The 23,704-nt window shown below is 36.8% G+C and overlaps 1 protein-coding gene across 1 annotated transcript in view; it reads left to right on the top strand.

The window, feature by feature from the left end:
* MSH3 (mutS homolog 3) overlaps positions 1–10,300 on the top strand; it is a gene marked incomplete at its 5' end in the record, with an annotated part of 194,987 nt that extends 184,687 nt beyond the window's left edge. Inside the window, 2 exons of the mRNA XM_081276914.1 lie at positions 4,524–4,695; positions 7,034–10,300. Of these exons, the coding sequence (XP_081133040.1) occupies positions 4,524–4,695; positions 7,034–7,136 (275 nt within the window). The 3' untranslated portion in view covers positions 7,137–10,300. The remainder of the gene's footprint in view (positions 1–4,523; positions 4,696–7,033) is intronic.
* Positions 10,301–23,704: the final 13,404 nt, after the last annotated feature.

Raw genomic sequence — 23,704 nt, 5'->3', positions numbered from 1 at the left:
AAATTAGAGATCCATGGTATTGGCACCAAAGTAGACCAGTGATACTGAATAGAAGACACAGAGACAAACCCACATAAATACAGTTATCCCATATTTGACAGAGGTGCCAAAAACATATGTTAGCGAAAAGATAACCTCTTCAATAAATGGTGCCAGGGAAACTGGAAATCCATATGTAGCAAACTGAAATTAAACCCCCATCTCTCACCTTGCACAAAACTCAACTCAAAATGGATCAAGGACCTAGGAATTTGACCAGAGACCTGCGCCTAATAGAAGAGAAAGTAGACCCAAATTTTTATCATGTTGATTAGGTCCTTAACAAGACTCCTAAAGTGCAAGAAATAAAATCAAGAATTAATAAATGGGATGAATTTAAACTAAAAAGCTTCTTCTCAGCAAAAGAAACAATCAACATGAAGAGAGAGCCCACAGAGTAGGAGAACATCTTTACAACATGCACATGAGATAGAGCACTAATTTCCAGGATATATAAAGAACTTAAAAAACTCTACACCAAAAGAATAATTAACCCAATTGATAAATGGGCTCAGGAGCTGAACTGACAACGTCACAGAAGATATACAATCAATCAACAAATATATATAAAAAAAGTTCAACTTCACTAGTAATTAGAGAAATGCAAATCAAAATACTCTTTAAGATTTCATCTCACACCAGTTAGAATGGCATTTATCAAGAATACAAGCAACAATAAGTGTTGGTGAGGATGTGGAGAAAAAGGTACACTCATACATTGCTGGTGGCACTGCGAATTGGTACAACCACTCTGTCTTTCCTATTCTTAAGCCAGTCCTTACAAGTGAGGATTGCAAAAATGACTTTGATTTGCCTAGATTAGTCAGGATCAACATTTGGAGCTGGATATGAGGACACTATCCCCTGAGTTAAGTGGTCATGGAGCTAATTCCTTATACTAATATCAGGGTTTTTATTTTTTTAGAGGTGGAATAGGTTTTATGTAGGGCTTGCTGACATCAACTGAACAAGGTAAAATTTTTGAGACTTTGCATGAATGAAATGTCTTCATTGTACCTTCATATTTGATTTGTCATTGAGCTAGGGCTAGAACTTGAGGTTAAAATTAATTTTCACTCAGAATTTTGAAGGTTGATTTATTGTTCCCTTCCAGTATTGCTCCTGGCTATATCTATGCTTCATCTGATAGCCTGTTAGTCCTAATCTAATTCTTCTTCTAAGTTAGAGGTCCTTCCATAAGTCATCAGGAAAGTTTCCCCAAGTTTCTTTTAACTGGCTTCTAAAATGTTCCCTATTTCTGTTGATGTGGTAGGTAAAGTAATGGACCAGCCATCAGGAAACCTGTATTTTTGTCTATTGCAACCTATAAAATCTTAGACAAGTCAGCTAACTTTATCTATCTTTAAATTTTTGTGAATCTATCCTAAAAGTGTCTTCAGGAATTATTTGATCATCAGCACACATCTTTTTAATAACTTTTAAGGAAGTTTGGCTTCAAAATAAATATTGCTATTTTCTTATAATAAGCAGAAACTTGAATTATTACATTCATTAATTTTAAAAAGAACCAAATATGTTTTCAAAATATCCACTTTAGAAAGGGGCATAGCTCATCAGTAGAGTCCTCACCAAGAACTTTTGTTGTGAGGTTATAAAGAAATGAGTTGTTTTTATTTATCTTCTCTCCTCCGTGGTTCCCTCTGCCTCTGTGTCTCCATCCTACACACACACCTCCACTCAAGGAGAATAAAGGAGTCTTGAGGCAAAACATAATGAAAAGAGGTCCCCGGGGTGATTAAAAATGGCCACATTCTTTACCTGGTGTGAGAACTACAGTAGTTAATACTATGGTGGAGACCAGCATATGATGACAAGATTTAGTTTGTGCTGAGGTATGTGAAGGAAGGCATTAGGACAGTATAATATATTATATAATTTAGCTGTGGTTTATAGCTATTGTATAACATGTCTGTGTGTGTGTGTGTGTGTGTGTGTGTGTGTGTGTGTCTAGAGATAGAATAGGTTTTCAGACTTTGTATAAATGAAAATGTCTCCATTATACCTTCATATTTGATTTATAATTCAGCGAGGGCTAGAACTTGAGATTGAAAGTCATTTTCACTCAGAATTTTGAAGGACTACACCAAAAAACATTTTGCTTTCTTTTGGTGGCCTGCTGCTGAAGCGAAACACAATCATCCAGGTTTGCAGACACTGGTTTCTGCATACATGTGTCTTCCCTAATCTGTCCGCACCCACTTCCTCACCTGTTCTTTGTGTTCCTTAAGTTTCATTTGAAGCAAATGTTATTTTTAGTGGTTTGTAATACATGTTAGAGTCTGTGTACTCCTGAGCACATCAGTATTCTTTTAAACTCCCACTTCTAGCAGCCACTCTTAGAAAGCTATTATTTGTCTGCTGCCGAGTTCTTAGAGAAGGATAAGGAAAATTCCATTGTATTTTTTTCACTGTTGTGTTCAGTCTTTTTTTTTTCCTCTTTAGTGATGAAAAAATAAAAGCATACACGTTTGACAAATGAAATAAGAAAAAGCTCTTGATAAGCTTATAATCAGTGCTAGGGTCACAAAATCATTATAAATTGGGTCCATTTTGGACATTTTTGCCACACAGTACAGTTATACTGAATTTTATTTGAAAAGATGCATAATCCTGAAGTGCATTAAGTTTAACAAAGATTAAACTGTGTGCAGTTTTATCTTCATATTATTGTACTTCATTATATCCCAGTTCTTTAGAAGTTTTAAATTCATGCGTATGTATTTGTGTGACACACTGGGTTCCCTGGGAATCAGATTCTGAGGTTTGCATTCAGGAATTTTATTGGAGAATGTCCTCATAATCAACCCAGAGGGCAGGACTGAGAAGTATTGTGCAGGGTTGGGTCTTAGGCTTTAGAAAACTCAGCAGAGAGCTCGGAGGCTGGGATGGTCCTTAGGAATTACCTCACCTTGGAGTTATAGGGCAAGGTCTTTATATACCCTTCATTAGTTAGCTTTCTTAGTTTGAAATAATTTGAAAACAGTGTATAATAAATCATATAGTGGCTTAAAACAACAAAACACATTTATCATCTCTTCATTTTCATGGTTAGAATCCAGGGGCAATTTAACTGAGCACCTCTGAGGTCTTTCAGAAAGCTACATCAAGGTACAGCTCAGGACAGCAGTCACTGGAAGCCTTGATGAGGTAAATGGCTTCCCAGCCCTCCTACAGCTTTTGGCAAACTTCAGAATGCAGAATCTACTTGTAAGCTCACCCATATGGCTGCTGGTAGTCCCTCACTGACTACTGATGAGAGTAGTTTGCATGTGAGCTTCTTCACAGAGCAACTCACAGCATAGTAGCTGGCTTTCCTCAAAGCAAGCAAGAAAGTAAGAGCGGCCAAGACAGAGGGCACAGTCTTGTGCGACCTAATTTCTACAGTGACATCCTATCACTTTTTATCATATTCTGTTTGTTAGAAGTGAGTCAGTAGGTTCAGCCCACACTCAAAGGGAGAGAATGACACAAGGGCATGAGCACTAGAAGACAGGAATCTTTAGTGGCCATGTTAGAGGCTACATGCCTATCCCTATAGCAGCCAGTTATTGGATGCCCACTACCCCAAGAAAGGAGTGTACCCTTAGTGAAGCAGCTCTCTTCAGCTGCAGTCATTCCCCTAAAGAGGCCCAAAGATAGGGTTGCAGGCTAACAATCTTCCTGGCTAATGATAGCTGGGGCATAAACTCTTCAGTCCTAAGTGGGATCTAGGTAGTACTCAATAGCCTCCACTTCAGTATGTATAACTCTTGGGCAATCAGAATATTTAATAAACCAGAACTTTTCAGTCTCATTATTTAGGATATGCAACATGTAATATTTCCTTATCTGTTTTAAAAGGAGAAAGAAATTATGTTGTATCATGTATCAAAACCATTGTTTTTTGATATAGAAGTTCAATTAAAATTTTTCGACAAATAATTGTTAAAAATTGTTTTAAGTGAATAAAGATCTTAAATGCAAAAACATTTTTTTGAAAAATGTTTTAGTTGTAGTTGGACACAATACCTTTATTTTACTTATTTATTTTTATGTGGTGCTGAGGATAGAATCCAGCACCTTGCCTGTGCTAGGCAAGGGCTCTACTGCTGAGCCACAACCCCAGGGCCTTAAATGCAAAAGCACTTTTAAAACACTATTTACCATTTTTCTACATATGTAAAATTGATTAAAGTACCTAGTAAATGGTAGGAACAGTAGATTCTTTTTCAGATTGTAAATTTTTTTTGTTTTGTTTGTTTTTTTGTTTAATTAGTTACACATGAGCATATAATGATCTTGACATATAATACATTTGAATCAGATGGGGTATAATTTCTCATTTTTCTGAGTGTATAGGTTGCAAATTTTAATAGAATAAAATTATAAGAACTTACATCTCTTCTTTTGTCCCCTAATATGTCAATTTTCTGGTGTGATTTTGATCACCTATTGTTTTGTTCTGGTTTGTTTTTTTCCCATAGGTGAAGAAGAACAAGTGCCTGATTTTGTCACTTTTCTTTATCAAATAACCAGAGGAATTGCAGCAAGGAGTTATGGACTGAATGTGGCTAAACTAGCAGATGTTCCTGGAGAAATTTTAAAGAAAGCCGCTTATAAGTCAAAAGAACTTGAAGAATTAGTAAATGTGAAAAGGTCAGAATATTTGTGCTGCAGTTTTTGGTTTATAATGAAACCTTCCAAGTTGCCCAAAGAAAAGGATTATCCTATAAAGTTAACATCAGATCTGCTTTTAAGCACATCTTCAAAGATTCTCAAATATTTAATTACAATGAAGTGAAAACAGTTCTTGGCAAAACTTAGGTGAATTCAGTCCATGTTTATCATTTTCAGTTTGTCTTTATTGATCAATCAGTTCTTGATTAAGGTGCAACATTGTTTTTCAGTCATTTCCCTGAAGAATTAAGTTAACTCTATGTATGACAACGTATTAGCTGCTAAAAGCATTCAATTCTATACAGTTACTGAAAGAAACTTCAATATTTAAAACCACAGAGGACTACTTTTATTCATAGATTTCATTCAGATAGGCAATGATTACATTTAAAAATGAAGAATTTTGTCAGAATATGAATGAAAATAATAGTATTATGTGATCATGGACTCACCATGTATCCACATTTCACTTGTTTGGGGAATTGTTTATGACAAATTTTTCATTGTAAGCTGGCTTCTGTCACCTAAAATGCTATGTGAATGTTTTCTACCTTTTCACCCTTGATACCCAGCTAGTAGGTAGTCAGTATATAAGTTAATCTTAATATATACCTGTTTATACTTCAGAAGGGAAATGGTTCTAAGAAAATATCATATTAGTAAATAGCATATTATAGACTTTTGTATCCTAAATATAAATTGTAAAACAACATAAGCTCCCTGTCCTCCTCCTGTGCCTCTGCTTTGCCTGGAGAGTGTCATCTGCTGGGGACAGGACAATACTGCCCTGGTTGATAGCCACATGACCATGAGTGGACAAGATTGTTGATCAAATAGAAAGTCTTGGTTGGCCACCAGTGGTCCCTGTGTTATACTCCAAGCATATTAATTAATTCTGGAACTCTTTACCATATGTCAGTATTGAACTATTATTATATGTAGTATTGGTTGAAAATTAAAGAACAGTTGCTAACTTCTGTTCTGAAGTGGAGTTGTGCAGTGCAATCAGCTTCTCTCTCCATTTCCCTCCCCTGGTTCTGCATACCTTGTAATGGTGTGATGGTTGTGTTGACCAAGTCCAGAATACTGGAATGCTGCAAATGACACTTAGCCTCCTCTGTTGACACTCTCTCTAGATAATTTCCATAGTGCCAGATCAAAAGCAAAGTGGCATCAATAGTTTCAATCATTTTCTGTTACAAGGCAAATTAATGTAAAAGTTTTCCAGAGAGCAGATTTTATCTATGAGAATTTAAAAATAAACTTAGCGTTTAATCATCTGCAAATTCTAAATCCTTTCTTGTCATCTTTGTTATTATTGTTTTTTCCCTAAAGAAAGCTGTGCTACAAAGGATACATGTACAAGCTGGCAATATTTAGTTTATATTTGTTGCTTTCTACATAGCCTATAAAGCAAAAGCAAGAAAATTCACACATTGCTTATAAATATTTTCACTCTTCTGACTAGTGTGAGGCATTTATAAAATTATCTTGATAAGATCAGAGAATTATTGAAAGAGGTTGCATTGAAATAAATCAGATAATTTATCTGGACACTATTTGTCTTGCCTTTTTGCTGAAATTTTGTGCCTTCCTGTGGATTTTTTACAGTAGTTAATATATATTGAATGGTTACTGTGTGCAGAGACAAGTGTGAACAGTCATTTGTAGCAGCCTGGACACTCACTCATTACTGTTCTTATTGCTTTATGTACATTAACTCACTTAAACCCTGTGACAACCTTGTGAGTTGGGTAGTTTAGAGAAATGAGGCCAAGTGAGGGAAAGAATTGACCCAGGGTCACACACCTAATTGGAGGTGGGGCAGTGATTGGAACTCAGGTTCTCCAGCTCCAGACCCTGAATACTTACTTAACTGGGTTGCTATTCTGCAGGAAAAATTTAAGTCTCAGTAATGCTGACATTTTCCTCTTTCACTAGCCAGCTTTATTTTATTAAATCAATTCCACTTTTGGAACTCTCAGCAGGAGTGTTTTTGTTGTCAGGTACAGATAGGCACACACACACACACACACACACATACACACAGTCCCCCTCTGGCAGAGTTAAGAGGGGAGGAAGTTGCACTGTCCCCTCTCTGCAGGGAGGGATTGTAGAAGGTCACATGGAGGCAGTGGTGATCTATAACTTCAATTCCTTATTACAGCAGCAGCTCTGCAAGGTTGGTGCTGACACAGTTTCCTAACATGGAGCCTGCTTGGTATTATAATGGCATAGGTTTTTCTTAGCTTTCCATGAGATGTATTGTCCCCGACAATTTCATTTCTAAATTAAGTATGTTGTTTTTTCTCTCCAGGAAAAGGCTAAAGTATTTTGCAAAATTATGGACGACTCATAATGCAAAAGACCTTCAACAGTGGACAGACGAGTTTGAAATGGAAGAAATACAGACTTCCTGATTGAAATGAAGACTACTTTTTGAACCAAAAAAAATAGGAGAATTAAAAATACAAACCGTACAAAATAACTTTCCAGTAACAGCCCATCTTTGTGTGACATGTGAGCATAGAATCATGACCATGGCATATTCCTTGGGAAGCAGACTTCTTCCTCTTGTGAAGAAAGTGTTTTTCAGGTTTCTGACCTACTGCATCTTTGAAGGATAAACACTTTTGAATATTAAGGCTTCCGTATGAAAATTAGAAAATTCCCTGAACACTGAAGTTTCACATAAATTAAAAATCTTCCAAATAAAGTCTACAGTGGTAGAACTGAATACATGAACATTTGGAGAGTGATACAAAATTTTAATTCATATTTCTACTTGATTCATTTCAGATAATTGGCAACAGGGTAAATCTGGCAGAAATCTACCTTTCTTTTTGAACTAAAATAATTTTATAATGCCACCAGTTTATTCACCATGAATATAAGCAGTTTTGATAAGAAATAGAACTTCTAAGCTTTTAGAAACTAGTGCACAGAGTACAGAAAGAATAAGAACATATGAGATGTAAAGAGTTAAACATTGTAGTTAGTCTTAAGATTGTTGGATGAAATTATTTTGTCATTCATTCAAATAATAAATGTTTAATGAATACTTGCTATAGATTATGGTATACCCTGTTGAATTCAGACATTGTTCAGTTGTCATTTTTTAGATTCAACTGTGTGTTGCTGCTCATAACAAAGCAATATTTAGAACAGAACTTGCTTATGTTGCTTATTATTATTCGGTCAACCGATGTAACACTCATGTGAGCTCCTTAGTGTTGAACTGTATAGCTTTCTTGATTCACAGTAACACTCCCTCCCTGCCAGATTAGGGTGACACATGCTCAACTATGTCCCTGGGTTTTTTTCAGCACTTACAATCTGGCTTCTCATATCCATGTGTTCTTTTGGTTTCTAAATATGTAATTCATGTAAAGGCTCTCCATACTATTTCCCACCCATTTGTTATTCCTGCTCAGTTAAATTTCTTCCCCACATTTGATGAGCATACCTTTAACCCTTTCTAGATTGTTAATGACAATAACCCTAACAGAGACCCCAGACTCAGGAGTCAATACAGTGTCTATAAGCTGACAAGAGTGTTTTTGTTGCCTCTTTTTAATCACTCTCACTTTAACTCTCCAATTCCCAACCTTTTGGAGTCAGGGAATGCTGTTCCTTGGTTGATTCCACCCCTCCAGAAATACTAATGTGTAGTGAAATTATCAAAAATTTCTCAAAGTAGAGTCAGGTTAAAATGTACTCTTCAAATTTTAAAAAGAACAAGATGATTTCAATACTTGATAGGACTGTGAATGTTTTACATTATTTCTAACAAGATTTGAAAGATACTGTTGTAACTTTACTGTCAGGCCAGAGAGAAAAAGTGTTGAATCCAGCCATGTCATGCACATGCCAGAGGGACACGCAGGAACGATCGGTTGCTAGTAATGTCCAAGTAGACATTTGAGGACAACTCTGCCTCTGACTGGGCCAGGGTTCAGGCCAGCATCAGCATTCAAACAGACAGGGATACCAGGAGCAGTGGCAGGGCACACTGTCTGGCAGCTGACAGGGTGAAACATTGCAGGTTTCACATACTGGATTTTCCAGCATGAAGCAGGATATCAGCCTGCCAGCTCGAAGTAGATCAGGCCCTGCTCCACACCAGTTACTGAAGATTACACTGAATCCCTGTCATAAAGACTACACACATGCCATGGAGATGCACAGGAAAGCTGCAGTCCATTGAGTCTGTGTTCAAGGTACCCAAATTCAGAGCAGCAGTTCTAACGTTGGCTATAACGAACATTCCTGGGAGTGGGGTTGGAGTATATTGCCCGGAGTCATATTCTCTCAGGCTCTGGGTAGGAGCATTGAGCCTGGAAGCTAAGTGTCCTCAATATTTCAGACTGAGGCTGATGGCTAGTGTACAAAGGAAAGTAAAATGGAAATGATATATTCAGTGACTTGGATCTTTTTAGCCATTAAATAACACGTTAAAAACTGATCATTCTACAGTTACAACCACCAGATCCTCAAAAACCTAAACATAGACCCGTCTGTTCAGTAACCCCAAAATCAAAAAAGAAAAAGGTCAAGGCTGGGGCTATAGTGGTAGAGCATACACAAGGCTCTAGGTTCAATCTTCATAACCACGAGAAAGAGGGAGACAGAAGAGGAAAGGGAAAAAGGAAAAGTCAAACATTTTTAACCAGTTTCAACTTTGACTTCCTGCCATTTCATCTCTCATCAACGCTATCTGTGCTTACTGTTTTTAAAGTATTTTCATTGTGTTAGCTTTTTGTAGCTGTGACAGATACATGAGGAAAAACTTAAAGGTGGGAAATTAATTTTATTTTAGCACACAGGTCCAGAGGTTTCCATCCACAGTTGGCTGACTTCTTTGCTTTGGGCCTGAGGTGAAGCAGAACACAGTGGCAGAAGGCTATAGTGGAGGAAAACTGCTCAGCTCTTGGCAGACAGGAAACAGGGGAAGGTGTTCCACACAAGAAATACCCTCCTAGGGCATGCCCCCCTGAGACCTACTGACAGCAAGGCCCCACCTCCTAACACTTCCACTACCTCCCCCATATGCCATCCAGTTGTTAATACCATCAGTGAATTAATCCACCAATGAAGCCAGAGCCCTCATGAGCCAGTCACTTCCCCAGAGCTCCACCTCTGAACATTGCTGTTGGGGAACAAGCTTTCAACACATGAATCTTGGGGGATACTTCAGATCCAAACCATAGCACTTATAGCTACTAATAACTACTACATGAATATTTTTAAATCCATAGGACTATAATTCATAATTTTAAAAAGAAAAAAAGGAAAGGAAAATGAAAACTGTTCATTTTAAAATTTTTAAAGAAAAAACGTAAAGCCCTAAGCATTTGAGTTATCCATTCTATCTCAGTGGTTCCCTGTGCGAAGTATTAAAATCATGATTTCAGGGCTGGGGTTGTGGCTTAGCGGTAGAGCACTTGCCTAGCACGTGTGAGGCCCTGGGTTTGATCCTCAGCACCACATAAAAATAAATAAAATAAAGGTATTGTGTTCAGTTACAACTAAAAACAATATTTTTAAAAAATCATAATTCCAAGTTACTACCTGAACCAAGGGAGGCTAGACCCAAGCTTAGTATTTCTTTTTTTTTTTAATACATTTTTTTTACCTTTATTTATATGTGGTGCTGAGAATCAAACCAGTGCCTCACACGTGCTAGGTAGGTGCTCTACCATTGAGCCACAACCCCAGTCCTCAAGCTTAGTATTTCTGAACAGCTTTATTGGCATTAACTTGCATACTGTACAATTCACTCATTTAGTGTATACAATTAATTGGATTTTCCTTTATTCACAAAGCTGTACAACTGTGAATCAATTTGCGAATGTTTGAGAATCACCCTAGAAAAGAAATCCTGTGATTAGCAATCACTTTTCATTCATCCCCAAGATCCCTGGTCCTAAACAACCACTAATCTGCATTTTGTCTCTATAGATTTGCCAGTTTTGAACATTTCATACAAAGGGAATTGTACAATGTGTGGTCTTTTGTGTTTGAATTCTTTGACGTAGAATAGTGTTTTCAATGTTCATCCATGTAGCACAAGTATTTCATTCCTTTATATTGATTCATTCTGTGTTCATACCACATCTTATTTTTAACATTCATCAGTTTATAATCATTTAGATTATTTCCATTTTAGGCCATTTTTAAATCTCTGAACATTTTATATAAGTTTCTATGTGATAAAGCATATAGTAGTATTTTTAAAAATTCCCCTAGTAATTCAAATGTGCAGTCAGGTTTGTGAACCACTAATCTCAGTAATTATGAATGACTACACAATATTTAAAATTGGGCTGATCATCATTTGTTCCATCTCTCCTCACTTTATCTGTTGTTTAGGACATGGCGTACAATAGATATTTGTTAAAATAGAAAATAAAAACAAACATTTTCAAGTCAAAAACTCAATGAAAAGATGCTTCTTTTCATTAACAAGGCACCATTTTACTAGGGATTCAAAATCCATAAAAAAAAATACTCTTTTTTTGCGGGGGGTCTGGGGGGTTGTAGATGGACTCAATACCTTTATTTTATTTGTTTATCTTTTTATGTGGTGCTGAGGATTCAACCTAGGACCTCACATGTGCTAGTCAAGCACTCCACGACTGAGCCACAACTCCAGCCCCCAGAAGTATACTCCATCTTAAAACAAAAAAACTTTTTTGTTTTTTTGTATTCTGACAATTTGTCCCAGGTTTGAGCCTGTTGTCCTGGTGGTAAGGGGCCTGGTGAAACTGCCCACTGAGTGAATTCCAGAGAAAGACTAGACTGAATCCAATGTGTTCTACAAATTAATGTTGATCTTTTGTAAGTTCCAAGATCAATATTAATTACTGCTGTGCTGTGTAATTATAAAAGTGTTCCTGGCTATTTTCACACCAAGTATATGAGTGGAGCAAGAAAGAAACTGTATTAGCACCATCTGTGCTTTCTGACCTTGTGATTAAGACCAGCTCCTCTGTAGAACATTGTAATTCATTCCCATGATTATTGTTAAGTTTATTAACACTCAGGGAAGCTTTATTAACATAGTTTTGCTGGTATTTTTATTAAAAGCCTCTTTTACTCAGAAGTGTCCTGTTATATAGTTACACTCATGACAGATGCTGTTTAATCAGTCTCTAGCATGATAATTTTTTATGTCTTTAAAAATCCATTATTTTCCTTGTTCATTGGATAAACTGATTTTCCCCAAAAGACCCACCAATTTTTTTTTGGGGGGGGGGCCTGTTCTTGGTAAGTGCTTTATATTGTAGAATTTAGAAACTACAACTCTGCTAATTGGTGTGTTAGCTCCTTACCACCTAGTCTATTTTTGAGACTGAATCCCCAAAGATAACTTGTCATCTGCCTGTTTCCATGAAATCCTGGTAAGAATGTGCACCTCCATGACTTCATGAGACACATAGCAAGGCTGTCTCTTGTAGAAATGCTTATTGAGCTTGGGAGTAGGAATCCTTTTTTCTAGTGGTTTTGTATTTTGTTCAAATCCTTTCTTCATTCCCTTTGGCTATCTTTTTAAAAAATATAGAGAGACCCTTTTCTCAAATTAAAAAAAAATAAAAATAGAGCTGGGATATGACTTAATGATTAACCATTCCTAGGTTCAATACCCGGTACCAAAAAAAAAAAAAAAAAAGCCTATATATTTTTTCACAATAGTCTTTTTTTCCCCCTTGTATCAGAAACAATGTTCATCATTTTAACTTCTGTTCAGGTTCAAGCCCCTGCTCCTTATCCCACTTCCATGAACCCCCATGTAGGACTTGGGATGTACCTTGCAGCCCTCTATCAGAATCACTGGGGTTTTTAAATGCATATTTCTGGGACCTACTCTAACTGTTGAATCAATCTCTGAGTTGGGACATAGAATTATCAGTCAATGTGAGTTTCTGTCCTCATTTCCCTTTCCCTTTCTCGTCTCTCCCTACTTGGTCATGACCTAATCTTCAAAGAAATTTGCTAAAAATTCCATTCCTTGGTTCATCCCCCCTTTCCATGATTCCGTAGAGCCCAGAGAGCTTTGTTATTTTTTTAATAGACTATTTCTTAAAACAACTTTGGATTCATAGAAAGATTGGAAAGAATTGAGAGTTTCTGCATCCTGAAAGTGGAGGTCATTTTTCAAAGTTGAAAGTGAAAAGACACATAAAGCTGCATGTGCCTTTGAGGGGAAGCATTGAATGTGGAGATGATCCCACAAATAAAATGTTTAGAAATGAAAAAAAAATAAGAACTGAGAGTTTTTATATATTTCTTATCCACATACATAGCCTCCTCCAATATCACCACCACAGTGGTATATTTGTTACAGTTGAACCTGCACTGATACAGCTACCAACCAAAGTCCATAGTTTACCTTAGTGCTCACTCATATACTTTGGTGTTGTACATTCCATAGGTATGAACAATTGTATAATGACATGTACCCGCCATGATAGTGTCATACAAAGTAGTCTTGCTGCCCTTTAAGCCTGTTCTCTGCCTATTCATCTTTCCTTCTCCCTAAACTGGCAATCACTGATCCTTTCACAGTCTCCATAGTTTTGTCTTTTCCAGAATGTCAGATAGTTGGAATTATACAGGATGCAGCCTTTTCAGACTGGTTTATTTCACTTAGTATTGTGCATTTAAAGTTCCTCCATGTCTTTTCATGGTTAGACAATTCATGTCTTCTTAGTGATGTATAATATTCCATTGTCTAGCAGTACAAGTTTATCCATTCACCTACTGAAGGACATCTTGGTTGTTTCTAAGTTTTGGCAGTTATGGCTAAAGCTGCTATACTCATTCTTGTGCTGGCTTTTGTGTGGACATAAGTTTTCAGTTCCCTTGGGTAAATACCAAGGAATGAAATTGCTAGATCATGTGGTAAGAGGATGTTTAGTTTTGTAAGAAACTGCTGTCCTCCAAAGTGATTGTGCCATTTTGTGTTGCCACGAGCAGTAAATGAGAGTTATCGTCCTTGCCAGCATTTGGCATTAGCAGTGTTCCAGACTTGGGCCATTCTAATAGTGTGCAGAGGTATCTTTTTTATTTGCATTTCCTGGTGAAGGATAACATGAAACATCTTGTGATATGCTTATTTTCCATTTGCATATATCCTTTGGTGAGGTGTCTGTTAAGGTCTTTGACCCATTTTCAGGTTAGTTTTCTTATTGTTGAGTTTTAAGTGTTCTTTGTACATCTAGGATAACAGTCCTTTATCAGATATGCCTTTTGTAAACATTTTCCTCCTGTCTGTGGCTTATCATATTCTCTTGACAGTGTACAGAGTAGAAATTATTAATTTTAATGAAATCCAGCATTCATTCTTTCATGGATCATGCCTTTGATATATCAAAAAATTCATCGGCATGCCCAAAATCATCTAGATTTTCTCCTCTGTTATCTTATTAGAATGTTATAGTATGCATTTTACATTGGCTCATTTTGAGTTAATTTTTGTGAGGGTATGAATATATATTTAGATTATTTAAGGGAGTATTTTTTAGAGCACTTTTATAAAATTGAGCAGAAAATACAGAGAGAAGGATGCTATTTTCAAACTGTGTATCCTAAGTGATCACTATGCAGATAAAGAATCAAACTTGAGAAGCCTGACCATAGTGCCTTCAAATTGTTATTCATCAGAAGAAGCCACTTCTGAAAATAATAAATAGTGGCCCTTTAATTTATTCAAACACTTTGGAGTTCTTTTAAACAGAATATCAAGCAAAAGCAAGCATTTAAAATTGCAGTTTTGTGTTACGAGATTTAAAGGAATGCCTCAAACTGTTCATAAATTCTGGTATTCTATATTCTAAAGAGTATTCAAACTAACATATAACATTAACAGGAAATATTCTAATTTCCTATGTCTAACTAAAATGTAACATTATCAGGAAAAATATTCCCACACTTAACTGCATAATCACCTAGAGCATTACAGTTTTCTAGCAATCAATAGCTTTGATATCAGTATACAGGCTAGGTTTCTAAGATGTTCTTTCACTGTAGGTACAAAAACATGATGGACCTAGAAAAGGTTTGTTGATAGGCCTGGGAATTGAGTCATGCTTTGTAATCAACAGGCAAACAAGACCCTCTGTAAATGAATGGTAATCAACAGTGGGTTAGCCTATATTACAGTCTTAGATGCTCCTGAAATAGCCACTCCTGTGGCAGATAGAAATTGTAGGGGCTGGGGATGTGGCTCAAGGTAGCGCACTCGCCTGGCATGCGTGCGGCCTGGGTTCGATCCTCAGCACCACATACCAACAAAGATGTTGTGTCCGCCGAGAACTAAAAAATAAATATTAAAAATTCTCTCTCTCTCTCTCTCTCTCTCTCTCTCTCTCTCTCTCTCTCTCTCTCTCTCTCTCCCCCCCTCTCTCACTCTCTCTTTAAAAAAAAAAAAGAAAGAAAGAAATTGTAGGAAGGAACAAGTGAAAAATACCAGCTTTCTACAAAAGTTAAGGACCAGAGATTTCAAAGTATTCAGTTGAAATGTAAATAATAATAATAATAATAATACATTTATAACTTGCAGGTGAGTCTAGGTAGTCAGTTGCGAGATACCTAATTATATTCAGGCAATTTGTGACCAGCCCTATAGAAGAAATAAAATGTCATGTAAATGGCCAACAATAGCTATGACCTTGTTAAACTAAAATGATCTCTCCAGAATGGTCATTTATCATAAGTTCATTGATCTAAGTGAAAAATTGCAAGCTTAGTTAATATTGATACATTTTTAAAGTTGCAAGAACAGAAACACACTAGAAGATACATCAACAAGGAAAGCAAACAGCAGCCTCACCTGGACTTGGAAGAAGAAAAATTGTAGTTGTTTTCAGAACACAGCTTAGTTTTGTGTCTGTTGTCTTTCATCAGCATCACTGCTCTGTTATCTCCCTGTTCAGTGGCTCTTCTGCCATGATAGTGAATCAACTTCTTTGTCTTTTGCTGCTTCTGCCATTGGTAACTCTGCTCCTCTTGTTTTCTGACCTTATGATATCCAGTGGCTTGTACTAACTGCCTTGTCTCCAAGTGGGTCTGTTCCTGTCTCACCTTCCAATTTCTTACCCCTTTTGTCCTCTTCCTGTTTAAGAAGGCAGGTCTGGGTGACTGGGTGTGTAGTTCAGTGGAAGAGCACACACTTGGCACACAAAAACCCAGGGTTGAATCCCCAGGACCAAAAGTAACTAAGAAAGAAGGCAGACCTGATTGGTTCAGTTAATATGGTTGTTCCTGTTGGGTAGTTTTTGTCTTGGGCCACCTCCTGGGCAGTGGCTAGCCTGGAAAACAGCAACTTTTATATTACACAGCCATCTATTCAGTCCTGTCCACAGTGGCAGCTTCACTTCACTTTGAAGAAGCTGTGAGTTTGGCAGCAACTCTGAGCATCAGTACAACTGATTGATCTGGTGTCAAGAAAGTGCTCAAGGTTTGTGCAATATAAGAATACACTGTGGAATTGACCTTCCAGAAACAAAGAACCTGGGGAGTTCAGCCAAGTATGTCTAAATTCATGAAATACATGAATCAGAACATTTTACACAATCCACTTGTAGATTCAAAATTGAAGGGAGTAACTAGAGTAAGTGAAAAAAAAATCTAGTCAGTATGGGAAAATATGAGAATATTTTTCCACTACCATAATATAGACTTGACGAAATGTTAGTGCTTCCATAAATAATTAAGGTCTTTAAACAGTGAGTACAAAATTAACATTGAGATGTATATGTAAAATGACACATTAAAACTTTCTGCAATTTTAGGAGAATGGAATAAGACTAGACACTATGGGAAATAATTGTGCTAATGATAATGGGAAATCCTTATACTAAAAAGGCATTCCTGTATATCAGCGACAAAACTTCTGAAACGGAAATGAGGAAAAACACTCCATTCACAATATCCTCAAAAAAAATAAAATACTTGGGAATCAACCTAACAAAAGAGGTGAAAGATTTATACAATGAAAACTACAGAACCCTAAAGAGAGAAGTAGAAGAAGATCTTAGAAGATGGAAAAATATACCCTGTTCATGGATAGGCAGAACTAACATCATCAAAATGGCGATATTACCAAAAGTTCTCTATAGGTTTAATGCAATGCCAATCAAAATCCCAACGGCATTTCTTGTAGAAAAAGATAAAGCAATCATGAAATTCATATGGAAAAATAAAAGACCCAGAATAGCAAAAGCAATTCTAAACAGGAAGTGTGAATCAGGCGGTATAGCGATACCAGATTTCAAACTATATTACAGAGCAATAGTGATAAAAACAGCATGGTACTGGTACCAAAACAGGCGGGTGGACCAATGGTATAGAATAGAGGACACAGAGACTAATCCACAAAGTTACAACTATCTTATATTTGATAAAGGGGCTAAAAGCATGCAATGGAGGAAGGATAGCATCTTCAACAAATGGTGTTGGGAAAACTGGAAATCCATATGCAACAAAATGAAACTGAATCCCTTTCTCTCGCCATGCACAAAAGTTAACTCAAAATGGATCAAGGAGCTTGATATCAAATCAGAGACTCTGCATCTGATAGAAGAAAAAGTTGGCTCCGATCTACATATTGTGGGGTCGGGCTCCAAATTCCTTAATAGGACACCCATAGCACAAGAGTTAATAACAAGAATCAACAAATGGGACTTACTTAAACTAAAAAGTTTTTTCTCAGCAAGAGAAACAATAAGAGAGGTAAATAGGGAGCCTACATCCTGGGAACAAATTTTTACTCCTCACACTTCAGATAGAGCCCTAATATCCAGAGTATACAAAGAACTCAAAAAATTAGACAATAAGATAACAAATAACCCAATCAACAAATGGGCCAAGGACCTGAACAGACACTTCTCAGAGGAGGATATACAATCAATCAACAAGTACATGAAAAAATGCTCACCATCTCCTGCAGTCAGAGAAATGCAAATCAAAACCACCCTAAGATACCATCTCACTCCAGTAAGATTGGCAGCCACTATGAAGTCAAACAACAACAAGTGCTGGAGAGGATGTGGAGAAAAGGGTACACTTGTACATTGCTGGTGGGACTGCAAATTGGTGCGGCCAATTTGGAAAGCAGTTTGGAGATTCCTGGGAAAGATGGGAATGGAACCACCATTTGACCCTGCTATTGCCCTTCTCGGACTATTCCCTGAAGACCTTAAAAGAGCATGCTACAGGGATACTGCCACATCGATGTTCATAGCAGCACAATTCACAATAGCTAGACTGTGGAACCAACCCAGATGCCCTTCAATAGATGAATGGATAAAAAAATGTGGCATCTATACACAATGGAGTACTATGCAGCAATAAAAAATGACAAAATCATAGAATTTGCAGGGAAATGGATGGCACTAGAGCAGCTTATGCTTAGTGAAGCTAGCCAATCCCTAAAAAACAAATACCAAATGTCTTCTTTGATATAATGAGAGCAACTATGAACAGAGCAGGGAGGAAGAGCAGGAAGAAAAGATTAACATTAAACAGAGACATGAGATGGGAGGGAAAGGGAGAGAAAAGGGAAATTGCATGGAAATGAAGGGAGACCCTCATTGCTATACAAAGTTACATATAAGAGGTTGTGAAGGGAATGGGAAAATAAACAAGGAGAGAAATGAATTACAGTAGATGGGGTAGAGAGAGAAGATGGGAGGGGAGGGGAGGGGAGATAGTAGGGGATAGGAAAGGTAGCAGAATACAACAATTACTAATAGGGCATTATGTAAAATTGTGGATGTGTAACCGACGTGATTCTGCAATCTGCATTTGGGGTAAAATTGGGGGTTCATAACCCACTTCAATCTAATGTATGAAATATGATATGTCAAGAGCTTTGTAATGTTGTGAATAACCAATAAAAAATTTTTTTAAAAAAGTAAAAAAAAAAAAAGAATTTAAGTCTCTGTTGAATGATTATAAAAAGAAAGAGAAACTACCCCTGGAGGTCAAGCTCATGGCCCAGATCCACCTATACTAGCCTGTGCAGGTCCCAGGCTCACAGCAGCACCCACGGGTGGGGCAGACACCCACCAGAGCCTAACCTCTGGCACAGGACTGCCCCTTCTGACCAACAGACTACCAAGGGAGGTCAATTCCAGAGGCTCAGATCCACCCACTCCAACTTGCACAGGACCCAGATCCAGCATGCAGTAGCATTCATTAAAGGACAAAGTCTGGAAGCCCAACATCAAGGTGAGGTACAGACAATCTGCATGGGTACTGCAAGAACACAGGGAAGAAATTGTAATATCTCAGATTCACACTGCAAGAAAGGAAGGCACAATGACAACATGAAAAACACAAGGGAGTAAAGTGACCCAAACAAACCAGGACACTATAATAACAGAACTTATGGACAGTGAAGTTGGTGAAATGTCAGAGGAGGAGTTCAGGAGGTTCATAATTAAAATGATCTGTGAATTAAAGAATGACCTAAATGAGCAAATACAGGCAAAAATTGATCACTCTAACAATGAGAAAAGAGAGCAAATAGAGGTAGCAAAAGATTACTTCAAGAGAGAGAGAGACTCAAGAAAAAAAACTGAGAAATTCTTGAAATGAAGGATACAATAAATCAAATTAAAAACTCAATAGAAAGTATAACCAACAGACTAGATCACTTGGAAGAAAGAATGTCAGATAATGAAGACAAAGTATACAGTCTGGAAAATGAAGTTGACCACACAGTGAAGATAGTTAGAAACCATGAACAGAACATCCATGAATTATGGAAAGCAGCAAAAGACCAAATCTAAGAGTTATTGGGACAGAGGAAGGCACAGAGTTTCAAACCAAAGGAATGCCCAATCTCTTCAATGAGTTAATATCAGAAAATTTTCTAAGCATGAAGAACGAATTGGAAAAATCAAATACAAGAGGCTTACAGGACACCAAATGTAAAAAATTACAACAGATTTACAGCAAGGCACATTATAATGAAAATGCCTAGTATATAGAATAAGAATAGAATCTTAAAAGGCACAAGAGAGAGGAAACAGATCACATATAGGGGGAGACCAATTCGTATCTCAGCAGATTTTTCAACCCAGACCCTCAAAGCCAGGAGATTGTGGAGCAACATATACCAAGCTCTGAAAGAAAATGGATGAAAACCAAGAATCTTATATCCCGCAAAACTAAGCTTTAGATTTGATGATGAAATAAAAGTTTTCCATGATAAACAAAAGTTAAACGAATTTACAACAAGAAAGCCTGCACTACAGAACATCCTCAGCAAAATATTCCAAGAAGAGAAAATGAAAAACTGATGAAAATCAGCAGAGGGAGGGATTACACTAAAGGAAAATCTAATCAGAGGAGAAACTAAGTCATGCTAAATACCAAAAATAAACTAAAATGGTTGCAAATACAAATCATGTCTCAATAATAACCCAGAATGTTAATGGCCAATCAAAAGACATAGACTAGCAGATAGGACGAAAAAAAAAAAAACAAAAACAAAAAAACAAAACCCAACAATAGGCTGCCTCCAAGAGACTCATCTCATAGGAAAAGACATCCACAGACTGAAGGTTAAAGATTGGGAAAAATCATACCAATCACATGGACTACGGAAGCAAGCAGGGGTTTCCATTCTCATATCAATAAAGTAGACTTCAAGCCAAAGTTAATCAAAAGGGATAAAGAAGGATACTACATACTGCTCAAGGGAACCATACACCAACAAAACTTAACAATTATAAATATATATGCCCCAAACAATGGAGCATCTACATTCATCAAACAAACTCTTCTCAAGTTCAAGAGTCAAATAGACCATAACACAATAATTTGGGGGGACTTTAACACCTCTTTCATTACTAAATTGATCTTCCAAACAAAATCTGAACAAAGAAACTATAGAAATCAATACTACAATCAATAACTTAGACTTAACTGACATATATAGAATATTTCATCCTTCAACAAGAGAATACACTTTCTTCTCAGTAGCACATGGATCCTTCTCTAAAATAGACCATATACTATGCCACAAAGCAGCACTTAGCAAATATTTTAAAAAGTCGAGATCTACCCTGCATTCTATCAGATCATAATGGAATGAAATTAGAAATAAATGATAAAATAAGAAATAAAATCCACTCCAACACCTGGAGACTAAATAATATGCTACTGAATGAACAATGGGCTACAGAAGACATCAAGGAGGAGATGAAAAAGTTTTTAGAGGTGAATGAGAACACAGATACAACATATTAAAATCTCTGGGACACTATGAAAGCAGTTCTAAGAGGAAAGTTCATTACATGGAGTTCATTGCTTAAAAGAAGAAAAAGTCAACAAATAAATGACTTAACACTATATCTCAAAGCCTTAGAAAAAGAAGAACAAATCAACACCAAAAGCAGCAAAAGACAGGAAATAATTAAAATCAGAGCTGAAATCAATGAGATAGAAACAATTGAAAAAATTAACAGAACAAAAAGTTGGTTCTTTGAAAAAATAAATAAAATTGACAGACCCTTAGCTATGCTAACGAAGAGAAGGAGAGAGAAAACTCAAATCACTAACATAAGTGATGAAAAAGGAAATATCACAACAGACACTACAGAAATACAGAAGATAATTAAAAATTATTTTGAAAATTTGTACTCCAATAAAATAGAAAATATCTAAGGCATCAACAAATTTCTAGAGCCATATAATTTGCCCAAATTGAAGCAGGATGATGATATATATAATTTAAACAGATAAATTTCAAGTGACGAAATAGCAGGCGCTATCAAAAGTCTACCAACCAAGAAAAGCCCAGGACCAGATGGATACACAGCTGAGTTCTACAAGACCTTTAAAGATGAAGTAATACCAATACTCTCTAATTTGTTTCAGGATCTTCTAATTTTTGACTAGTTATCTGGACAAACGCACGTGTGGCATTCATATTCCTTTGAGGGGCTGGAAGTGAGAAGGTCTGACCAACTCAAGACTTCCATACTCAGTGAATCAAGATTTCTGTGCCCATGGCCCTGAGAATTGGTGATTAAAATGTCCTACCAGGAAAAATGCACCTATTCCTTTTTTCTCTACTTCCCTATGCTGTCCCTTCTCTCTTGGTGAATAATTCACAACTTCCTGTGTGATGTGCTTCGTACTTGCCTGTACTCATCACTCTCTCATGTGCCCTTACCACTCCTTCATCCATCTTACTGTCCCGAATCTGTGATTTTCACTTCTCTAAAATCCCTCTCTCCTGGCTTCCCAACGAATCTGAATTTGTTGGGCAACTTACAGCTTTGAGTAGAAAGGGGATCTTGGCTTTCCTTCACTAAGTTGATTGCCCTCGGGAGGTGTGTGTTTATGTGTATTATAAATCATTAAGTTTAATTTTATTTTATTAAGAGAAGGATCCAAAGGGAATGAGCGCGGCCATTTTCATGACTTCTGCTATTCAACATGGTAAGGAAAAGATACTCTCCTGACTTATGTCTTCTACCTGAAATGACAGTGTGCAGAGATGCCACTAAGCCACCTTTCTTTAGATTCAATAGATACTCATCAAACTGTCACAGTATATGATGGCATTCAACTGAAGCTCTATGGTTCAGTGCCAACAGCACTGGACAGTCCACAGACCACTTCTGGTGCTTGCCCTGCCATTTACTATCTTTAAAAATGTCATAAAGATTTCTTCTTTGATATAAAGGCAAGGCACTTTAAAAATCTTCAAGCACTGGGGATTGTATTGACCAAGATTTTAACTGTAGGCAATAGAGCACACTCTGCTAGCTTACGAAGAAAGTGATTCACAATAGAGTCAATTTAGTTTTCAGGATTTCTCAGCTGGGAACACACCTAGATGTGTTAATGAAGAGTGATATGGCCAGGACAAATGTTCCACTGCACCTCCGGACTGTGCCAATAAAAAGTCCATTGCTGCCGCTTTCCTCCTGTCCCTGAAGATAATGACCAGACATCAGATGCTCTGCTATAACTTGCAGAAAAACCAAACTCCAAGATGATACCTGCCTAAGGAGCCACATGGTCTTCACCTTAAAAAATTTAGTTCTGCTTCCTGGTCTCACATAGACATGTCCAGGTGAACAGCAGTCCCATTCAGAACCTTGGCTTCAAGGGAGCAGGAGAAATATAGATTTTGACATCTAGCTCTTGTCCACAGAAAGGGATGCTGCAGATGAGTTGGAGACCTATTGATTTTGAGCCAATCTGCAGTATCTGGAAAATAAGTTAATTTGTTTCTACTTGTTATTGAATTTTGTTTCATTGTGGTTATAAAATATCATCTATAATGTTTCTACTCAGAATATTATTACATATTCTGTTTTCTAAATGATACAATGAACACATGAATAAAATGCACACTGCCTGTTATTATAAATGAAGTTTAGCTGGAATACAGCCAGAACCATGTGTGTTCCCTGTGGCTGCTTTAGCACTATGGTTGAACTGAGTGGTGCCAAAGATCATATGGTTCACAAAACCCAAATATTTACTATTGATGGACTCTTGTAATAGATTCTATACAAATTGGTATTAATAATATTCTCTGTTCTGTTTTATAATAATTACTTTAACTATACTACAATTTGAAGATTCATTATATAATTTCCTACTCAGATTTGTTTAATCTGTCTAAAGCTGGGAACGATATTAAACTGGATATTTCCTTATATATGAAGTTTTTGGTATGTATACTTTAGTGAGATGTCATTTATTGCATAAAGGATTATGACAGATATCTTTGTTACGGGTTATAGACTTCTAAAGTGGCTCACATTTTTCCACGTGAGGCTTCTCACCTTCAATTTAAGTTTGCCTGATATTAACATGATTAAACCACTTGGGATTTGAGTTTGCTTTAGTTACACAAATCCTTATATTTTGTGAGTTGTAGTGATTTAGATAGTCTATCTTATAGATAGTAGTCTTGGGATTGCCTTAATAACTGAAAAAAAAAATGTTTAAA

The sequence above is a fragment of the Spermophilus citellus genome (assembly GCF_964194105.1).
Source record: "Spermophilus citellus genome assembly, chromosome: 1".
Lineage (NCBI taxonomy): Eukaryota > Metazoa > Chordata > Mammalia > Rodentia > Sciuridae > Spermophilus > Spermophilus citellus.
The sequence above is the reverse complement of the archived record's forward strand: the minus strand, read 5'-3'. Positions and strand labels throughout refer to the sequence as shown.